The sequence below is a fragment of the Pistacia vera genome, unplaced genomic scaffold (assembly GCF_008641045.1).
Source record: "Pistacia vera cultivar Batoury unplaced genomic scaffold, PisVer_v2 Contig133, whole genome shotgun sequence".
NCBI lineage: Eukaryota > Viridiplantae > Streptophyta > Magnoliopsida > Sapindales > Anacardiaceae > Pistacia > Pistacia vera.
Genome location: NW_022195391.1, coordinates 155,332 through 165,503, shown reverse-complemented (window position 1 = coordinate 165,503; position 10,172 = coordinate 155,332). Strand labels below are relative to the sequence as shown.

At 34.6% G+C, this 10,172-nt stretch overlaps 1 protein-coding gene across 1 annotated transcript; it reads right to left on the bottom strand.

The window, feature by feature from the left end:
* Positions 1–2,566: 2,566 nt before the first annotated feature.
* Positions 2,567–4,464, bottom strand: LOC116122327 (NAC transcription factor 56). The gene is made up of 3 exons (XM_031408184.1): positions 4,170–4,464; positions 3,769–4,076; positions 2,567–3,682 (listed from the first exon to the last, which is right to left on the bottom strand). Exons 1-3 carry the CDS (start codon positions 4,351–4,353, stop codon positions 3,116–3,118), a joined length of 1,059 nt encoding a protein of 352 aa, XP_031264044.1. The 5' UTR covers positions 4,354–4,464; the 3' UTR covers positions 2,567–3,115.
* Positions 4,465–10,172: the final 5,708 nt, after the last annotated feature.

Genomic DNA, 10,172 nt, shown 5'->3' with positions numbered 1-10,172 from the left:
GGGTGTTGCATCGAATCCAGTGCTAGATCAGATGCGGTTCAGTGGGTTGGGGAAGGGTTCCATCGATGAACCCTTCCTTGTTTTTGGTTACCAGAGCACGCCGGAAATCTCTGGCCCAAGTGGCATAATTTTGAGATCCGGCCAACAGCTGTTTGACGAGCAAAGAAAAAGGCATGCCCTGATTCCGGTCGACCGGTGGAGGCTAGAAGAATTTGGAAAATCAGGTAGGGATTTTGACCCGTCGGGTTAGGGTTTTGACCCATAAACCCGAAGGGGAATGAGCCGGGTTGAAAAGTGGATCCTGATTGATTTTGACTCGTCAGGTTAGGGTTTTGACCCATAAACCTGAATGGGTATGGGCCGGGTTCAAAAGGTTGTTGGTTGGGCTCTAGCAGAGAATTTTGACCAGTGTGTGTGTTTGGGCCTGGTGGAGTTTGGCTGTGTGGGCCTTCACTTGTGGCTGTGGATGCTGATTCTGGTTCAATTGGTATTTTGGTTGGGTCCATTTGTGATGTTTGGAAGAACTAATTATGTTGCCTTGCTTTGCAGGTTTAGAGAAACAATGGCTTTGTAGCGGAAGCAAAGGATTGTTCTGATACCATGTCAGAGTTGGAGATTGAAGGTGGCAAAAGAGGCAGAAGACTGCCGAAGAATGCCTATAAGAAGACTTGATAAAAGGGCAGAAATGAAGACCAAAGAATATCAAGTAGAGAAAGAGAGAATTGTATTTGTACTATGTATTTTGTAATGTATACATCAGCCAATTTATACAGTGGCTTTGAATACAATAAAGGAAAGGAAATACAATAAACTCTTAATTACAAAATACTACAATGATCAATCAAATGATTTGAGAATCAATGACTGCTTGATTCCAGCATAGATATCCTCAACATTCCATATTTCATCAGAAATGTTTTTAAAAACAATTTTTTGATACAATCTTAAAAACTATTGTGGGTTCGTTTGGTATGTAATTCAAAAATAATTTTCAAAACTAAAATACAATGCAAACTTTTTTAGTTGTATCTTACTGTTTTTAATATTTTAGAAATGCATTTGATATAATATTCAAAAGCTATTTTCAAATTAAAAACTATAAGAAATTGTGAAGACGACTTTTAATTGGTTTTTTATTTTACACTAGTTTTCAAGATTGTATCCGAAAACTGGTTTTTTTTTTTTTGGGTTTTTTTTTTTTTGAAAAACAGTTGACTCATTTCTATCAAACGCATTCCAAAGATTTGTTGTATCTCTATTTCAAAAAACAAAAAAGGTATATATATATATATATATATATATATATATATATATATATATAAAATGATATAAAAGATACCCTTTTTAATAGTTTTTTAATATATAATATAGGCATATTCTAACTCAAAATTTTGAATCATATTTAATTTTTTTAAAACTATTTTGATGTCACAAATCAATATTCTTTCTCTTAATGGGGTGAAGTGATTTTTGTTATTATTGAAAGAGGTATGGAGGTACAGAAACTAAAGAAAGCATGTGAATGGAGAGATGATATGGAAGGAATGGGGCATGTGAAAAGCATCGTCCAGAAAAAGGGATTAGGATAACATCGCATTTTTGTGATTGAATAACAAACAGTATTCCAAAATTATGCAGCAACGCAAGGAAATATCGTAAAGTGGTTTGTACATTTTGCCAAAAAGGAATGTGATTAAAGAGTTGTTTAATTTCTGTGGTTTAAGATAATGATTCCTTTACAGATGATAGGCATAGTCAGCTATTTTATTTTATTTTATTTATGTGACGTTATTGTTCTTTTCAATCAATCAACATAATGACTCCCAAACCCTCTAATTTCCTCTCTTTTCCCCGTTAGCTAATCTTTTGGGATTCTGAAAATATCAACGCGATAAAACTTTGATGATATCCCTACTATCAATGAGGGGAATTCAAAGTCAAGATCTCTTTAATATATACCCAAAGTCTCCATTGAATCACCTAACACCAAAATATTGCTTCTCTATACCTACTTTTAATTTTCTTGGTTTCTAAGTCATATCCCTTCCCTTTTCACTTATTTGTCAAGTAATTGATTAAAAGAGGATTAACCAAAGTGTTTTGTCCTATATTCCACTTTGTCTATCCCTATTACAATATTATAGCTTGATTATGCACGAAACTAAATCATATATATGATGAATTAAGGTTTGAAAATGAGCTCTCCTCTCGTGTACTAGAAAATGATGGCTTGGGTGGACTTTTTCACCCCATTGTTACAAATATATTTTTGTTATAAGTAATACGTATTGACAAAATATGAGAATGTCATCATAAATAGTAAATTCGTAATGCCCACAAATTGTCATATCATGAATAACCCTCATTTAATTCAACCCATTGTTTTTCAAAGTTCGTTTCTATCGAAGCTAGTGCTACACCATCTGTTTAAATATCAAAAATCCAAGTATGCATATGTCAAAATTCTGGAGTATCAAATCTCTCACTTGTAATTAAAGTTAGGTTTTTTTGAGGTAATTCCAAGGAAATCTGACCAACCTAACTACAAATCGATCAAGGGTTATGCAAGGTATTTAAGATACAATTAATGAAAGCAGTAACAAAGCTCTACAACAGAGATCAATATCTATAAGAGTTTAATTTAGAGTTTGTATAATCCTAACCAACCAAAATAACAACATTAATCAGATTTATTTTCTACAACAAGACCAACCACCTTCAACAATTCGCTTTTTTTTTCATCGTTACAAACATAACCAGCAAATCTGTGTATTTAATACTTAATCATAGATAATATATAGTTTTTCATATATCAAAATATATACATGGCCTCCCCCAATCATATTCTGGCTGCTACCTTGTTAACACTTAAAAGAAACCCGAGGCCATTAGTATCATCCATCTAACGAGTCTCTAGTCTGTCTTCCCTAAGGACCAAAATCTCCATACACTCGCAAGGTTTCACGGCAAATTAATCTTCTTTCAATCTATAAATATATTTATAATTATATTTATATTTATCTGAAAAATCTTTTTTTTTTTCTTTTGTTATTTTTCTGTTCACTCAAGCATAAAAATATAAATTATATTTATATAGATCATTAAACTAATTGTGCTAGTACCAGTTCATTCCCGGAAGCTGATATTGAGGCCGAAAAATACCTTCTCCCACTGACCCCAACATTGATTGTTGGTGCAATGGAGTTGTCTGTGGCAGATGGCTAAGTAGACTTGCAATTGAACCATTTCCATCTGTTCTCTCAATGCTTCCATCGTTACTTTCTAAATGAAACTTCTTGTTCAATGAAAGCCCTGCCTTTGTGTTATCGTCATCTTCGGTCCAATTCATCGACGGGAGAGTTCTTTTGAAAGAATGATCCATTAGCAGCTGTGGCTTTGAGCTTGAAGAAGTAGCCAAGTGTGAAATACTTGAGACATTGTTATGAATACCACCATCATGGCTTATCATACCTTCAAAAAAATTTGGTTCATTTCCCATGAATGTTCCATAGCTTGCGGCCTTTGTTGGAAGATGCAGCCTTGAGTTCTGGTGGCTACCGATCATCAACGAAGGCGGTATGTGACCAAGAATCTCATCCATGGAGTCATCCTTATCATGAATGTCAATAGGTCTAGTTGTGTTGTTCTTCTTGTATATTCGACATAGGACCCAATCATCAAGCTATCAACCAAAATCAACAACCCATTATTAGAATAAACACAATTGTTAAATTAGAACAATTAAGTAATTAATTGAACAATAATTACCCTTAAAGAGTTTTTCTTGTTGCCCAAATCACATCCAGGAGGCTTGTTGTTAACTTTGTTATCGGCAAGCCGATACTCATGCATAATCCAATTTGTTTTCAGCCCTTTTGGCGGCTTACCTCCATAGAACACAAGCGCTTTTTTTACACCAACTTTCTGATTCCCAGCAGAGGATAACACAGGCTTATCCGTCCCTGTCGCCTTCCAATATCCCGAAGTCGCCGCCCTGTTTGGCCTCGCCCCGTTCGGATACTTCCTGTCCCTCGGACTAAAAAAGTACCATTCTTGCTCCCCAAACGTTGCCTTAGCTAAAAAAAACACACCATAAACACAGAAATTAAAAATATCTCTATTAACATATAACATATATTTCTTCATAATATTCATCACAATTCACAAACCTGGAAGCTCCCATGGATCAAACTTGTACAAATCAACTTCTGCAATAATTGCGACAGGGAGAGGAGCTGAAGATGCCTTCTTTTTGAGGTAGTGAACGACGAGCTCTTCATCAGTCGGGTGGAACCTGAAGCCCGGTGGAAGATTAGGCTGCGGCGAGCCAGTCGATGAGTCGGTGCTCTCCATGGTTGGGCGCACCCTTATTGAAAGAAATGAAATTTGAGATCTTTTTGTTTATGGAAATTGTAGGGTTTATCAGAGAATTTCGTAAAAGAATCTTGAAAGGTTTGCATAGAGCAGCCATGGCCATTCTTTTATATGAGCGAAGAATAATCGACTGCGATAGTTGGGGAGGAATTAAATACAATCAGCTAATCTTAAAATTCTATATGAACCAATAGTTAGTCGACACGTAGTGAAATTATGGGGTAAGAGCATGCAAAGGCCGACGAATCCAATGCAGTGTTTAGAAAAACAATACGAGTGAGATGGAGAAGATGGGAACCAGGTGATGACGCAAGTAGGGAATAGGGCCGTTCATAGATCGACACGTGGGGAACTAAAACGAAGGAGGTGTCGACACGTGGGTGGGACTGCGGTGGGAGCCACAGAGCACACAAGGACACAAAAAAGATAATACTGGAGGGATAAGTGTGGGGTGGGAACCAGCTGCTTTACGCTTTGAGATGTCATGCTTTTGTTATGCAAATCCCACCAATCCCAAAAGACATTTTGAAACATGACTTAGACAAATTTTAACTCGGTGCTTTTTCTCTTTGGCACTCTCTCAAATAGAATCTCACTTCTGTTTTAACATACATTTGTTCCTATTCTTCATTAATTCAACTTTTAACTTTACACTAAATTACATCCATCCGAATTTCACATATAAAAGCTAATATTCCGTATATCTAAAAATAATATGGTTGGAATCTAAGATTGTATCAATAATTCATGACTATGACAAAAGATTCATTGAGACACCAATGCAATGAGGAGTGAAATCGAGTCGAGTCGAGTATTTGGCTACTGAAACTCAACTCGATTACTACAATACCGTATTCGAGTTTGACGGAGCTTGAGGAATCGAGTTCAAACTCGAACTTGAACTTGATACCTGAAAGTATAATTATAATTGAGTTTTAATCGAATTTATCAAGCTTTTCGAGCTTAATCGAGTTTAGTCGAACTTAATCAAGCTTAATCAACATTTTTCGAGTTGAGTTGTACCGTAATCAAACTCGACTCAAATAAGTATCAGAGCTACTCGAACTCGAGCTCAACTCGACTATTGTCGAGTTGAGCCCGAACCAAAACCGAGGCAAGCGACTCGGCTTGATTTTCACCCTTTAAGTGCGATGATATATCAAACATATTTTATTATATTTACTAAAGTGGAGTTAAAGAGGTTTAGCCGAACAGGGTTTTCTATAAGATTTACGATTCAAATTTTTTCAGCAACCGAATCCTCTCATAAGTATCTTCATGGTCAAAAGTTTAGCCTAACGGTAAAACCTCCCACAAGATTTACAGTTTGAATTCCAAAGAGTGTAAGTGATAGAAGGTGATTATTTTTTACATTTTTATAGAGTGTCCAATTTCGAATATATATATTTTTTTAAGTGGGTTCACCGGCCTCCACTTGATCCTATATGGGTATGTTCTCACTCAATTACCAAAGATTGTATATTGGTGGTGGAAGGTCATTATATTCTGCTCTCAAATATTGTAGGGTTTGACCGACTATAATTTCGAGAATTAAAAATAAGAAATTAGAAACTAAAAGGTAATTAAAGTAAATAGTATAAAAAGTGATGTTTGAAAGGGGAATTAATGAAAAGTGGCTAGTGAAAAAAATGTTGTAGGGTTGATGGGTGTGGGTGAGGTGAAGGAGGGCCTTTGACTTGCAAGTGTGAGTGGTGTGTGGGGACATTGATGGATGGGCATTTTATACAAAGAAGATCAAATGAATGGCCCCAGAAGCAGAACCGTTGGATGTGACCAAAATTTTGTTGATAAAGAAATAAGTATGGAGATGTGGGGTCCAGATGCTGGTTCCACGATCGACCATAGGGTCCCATTTATTTGTCACTTTTCAGTTACTAACATTACCTTATCCTCATCAACAATATACCCCTACATTCTCATATGCTTAATTCTGATCATGGATTAATTAATCATCAATTTAACACCACATAATTAATTTAATTTAATTATAATTATATTCTAGTTGTAGTCTAGCTACTTCATCTTAAACTTTGGTTAACCACAACTTCCAGATTAGACATTGTTGTCAAAATTAAACTGAAATCGACATGGGCCCTTATGGTGCACATTCAACTTCTTTTTTGTGTGTCCTTTTGGCACACATATATCATTAACTTCTTCTTTTATTTTTTAATCTTTTCTTCTTTGTCCCTCAGAAAAATTTCAGGTTAATAAATTACGACATGGGCATTAAAATAACAATAAAAATAGATTAACAAATGTTTTTCACTAACTTTCTTTGTAATTTTTATTCTAACAAAGCATTAAAATATGGGTTCTGATTGTCTATAAATTTCTTCTCTTTTTTTTTTAAATATTATTGCACTTACAAAAACTCTATATAAAAGTCATTCATACAAAGGGATGTTTTAGAATATAACTTGAATGAATTAATATATAAAAAATCAATTTAATAAATGCACATTAAATGGTAGTGAATGATATTACAATGCAAGATTACTGCTATGTCATTTTGTATGAATAATTTTGTATAGATTCTTTGTAAGAGTTGGAGTATTACTTAAAAAAATATATATCTTTATACCAAAAATTTTGATAAATGAATTTAAAAAAGATAACCACGATTTTAACTTGTTCTTTTTAAGAACATGATATTATAATGAGTTCAATTTGTCACCAATTTAAGTTACACTAAGAAGAAAAAATATGAGACACGCAAATCCCACATAAAAATTGTCTTTCAATTAGCATACATTATTAAAAGTAATATTCGATGCGTATAACAACATCTTTCAAATGTCTCCTGAGTTCATATCAATAACTACAGATTTCAAAATCTTGTAGGATTAATGCATAGCCATCATTCATTTGAAGACTTAGAAAGTTAACTATGTTCAATATCATGGTACACTTATGATGATAAAAGAAATCAAATCTCACACGTTCAAATGTCTTTCAGCGGGAGAGGTTCTATGCACAATGCGTCAATTGTATATATGATATGTATGTTGACATTTCTAATAATATTCTTTCATATTGAAGAAGTACAATATTCATCATTACTGGATGACCTGATGGTAAAATAGTAGAAAGAGGGTCTATGAGCTCTTGAATTTGAATCCCTCCAGACACTAATAGGGGGGCCACTAAAGCTTTTACCTGGCCGACAGTTCCAAAGTCTCGAGGGATTAGTTGAAGTACACACAAACTAGATAAGATACTCCTGGTGAAAAAAAAAAAAAAAAGCGAAATATTAATGTGATGATATATAATGTTAAGCAGCATAAGAGTGCAATTTTCATCTCTATTCCTGCCATTGCTTGAGCTGAATTAATCCAAAGTATTAGCATTCATTAATGTTCTAGTCATTTTCTTTCCAACATTATATAATTTCTGGAGACCCCCATTGCTCTCTGGTCAAAAGAAAGAAGAAAAATAAACAAGTATAAAATTAAGACGATCGTCACATGTTCTAGAGACTTATTTATAACTAAAATCCATAGCTGTTGCTTGCAAAGATGTTGCATTAATGCATGGAATGGACCAACCAATTTGTTTTTATATTGAAGCATGGGTTGCAATAGGTAGAATTTTTCCCCACAGCCACCATATCCATATCCATGTTATCCAAAAAAGCTTCATTAAAATAAAAATATGCATGTCGTTTCCTGAAAATTAATACCCAAAAAATCAAAATTTTCATCCATTGAAGGCCCCAGACAAGATCTCCAGCCTCCATCTCTAAATCTTATCTGTTTATGTGATTTTGTGGATCCCACTTCACAATATACCATTTGAATTAGAACCCTAATCATATAAAGTAGTTAAATTATTATGTCTTGTTCTTCTTCCCTTTCCTTTTCCTTTGCAAAATGATAAATCGCCGTCTCATTTATTTTATAATTAGTCGTAACCAAGCACTTGTCAATCTCAAAAGCAATTTTACTTGGAGAATACGTACATGCTTTCTTAATGTAATTTCATTTTTATTGGAGCTTTTGAATGGAACATGGGGTTGTCGACGTCGTTCTTGTTAAGTGTCCATGAGTTCATGTGCGTTAATGGCTGGAAATGAATAGGAAGTTAACAAATTATGTTATCAGTCAACTTCTAATTTTACTGTCATACTCATGGCAAACCTAACTTGTCCTTTAGCCTTCCTTTGTTAGGATAGATATTATAAACGCATGTGCTCGTTTTACTTGTTTCGGTCCCTTCATGATCTTCTTCTAGCTGCCCTTAACATGATATGCCATTTTTCACCATTATCGGTTCTCCTTAAAAAGATTAAAAAAAAGCAAACCAACCCTTTTGCTCTTCTTAGATTTATCAAAGGTGAAACCATTTTTTATGCTATTCAAATTATTCTCCGTTTATTAATATGCAAAAATTTGAGTTCAAATGGAGGTTTCCATATTGAAGAATGGAACCAAAATAATTTGACATTTGTCTTTTTCGAGTTTCTGGGATGTGGTTATCTTGTGCTAATCTCTCACGATATCTTTCTCTAAAGAAAAATATACAACTTTGACAAATTTTGTTTAATTGAACATGTTTTATTTCCACATTTGAATTAGATATTTTGTTCAATTTTTTTTGGGGGGATTGCCTTATTTTTCATCTATCTTCCTTCTTTCCCCCGGCTTCACGCCACAATGAAGGCCTAATTGCCTTCCTCCTCCAACAGATTTGGGCAAGTCGCAATTGCATGAGTCTTTCACATGTGATCGAGACTTGTCTTGGTAGTTGGCACCCATCATTTTGCTCCATGAGTTTTACGTAACCATCCATCAGTTTGGTACAGTGATCTGCAACCAAATTACAAAGTCTTATAGGTGTTACAATTCCAAACCACGTGTGGAAACCCTAGCCTTATAATTTTAATTCCTCCTTATTTTCATCTTTAATTTTGCTTTTTATTCCTTTCATTATCATAATATATATAATTTAAGATCATTTAAACATTAGGGTTGCGTTTCTAATAAGATATAGAAAACAGAAAAAAAGTATCCAATAGCAAGATTTTATACATTCATCTGCATATAATATAACTTTCACGAGCTTTAATAACTTATATTAAATAAGTTAAATGGCTAAGTGGCTGATGTCAGTGATAGCAAAACTCTCTCAGTGCAGAAGGATTGATCATTGATTCTTCATCCTGATTATTTTATTGCTTTGAAAAGCATGGATTGGATTTTACGCACGTTATTCATAAGGCTTAAAGCTACAAATAGATGATACTTGCACGCTTCATTTACATTAAAGATATTATATAAGTTGTTATGCCTAAAAAACCGGATTTGACATGAGCTCACGCTAGCAAAGGCCAATCAGAGTTCATGAAGGTTTTGAATCGTCTAGACAGTGCCACGTTACGCAAAGACGAAAGAGGTAAGGTTATCGTCAGTGCGGCAGGTGAATGACAGGCTTGTGAGTGGCTAGGAATTGTTCACCTGCCCAAGCCCTACGCAATTTAAGGATGTCTCCCGTTCAGACAACGAATGGGAAGCGGGTTATGAATTGTACCATGCCTGCTCGACTACAGAATCATGATTGTTACCTTGAATCCTCCAACTATAACTAGAGAGCTCTTCTCTCATTTCGGGATTGACTCATCTTTAGTCTTCAAAACTATACTCTCTCTTTCTCTCTCTCTATTTATTTAAATTCTCTTTATATTGTAATTAAGTTCGTTGTACGCGACCTGACTGTAACCTCCTATTAATACAACCACAGTGGACGTAGGATTCGCTTATAAGCGTCTGAATCATTTT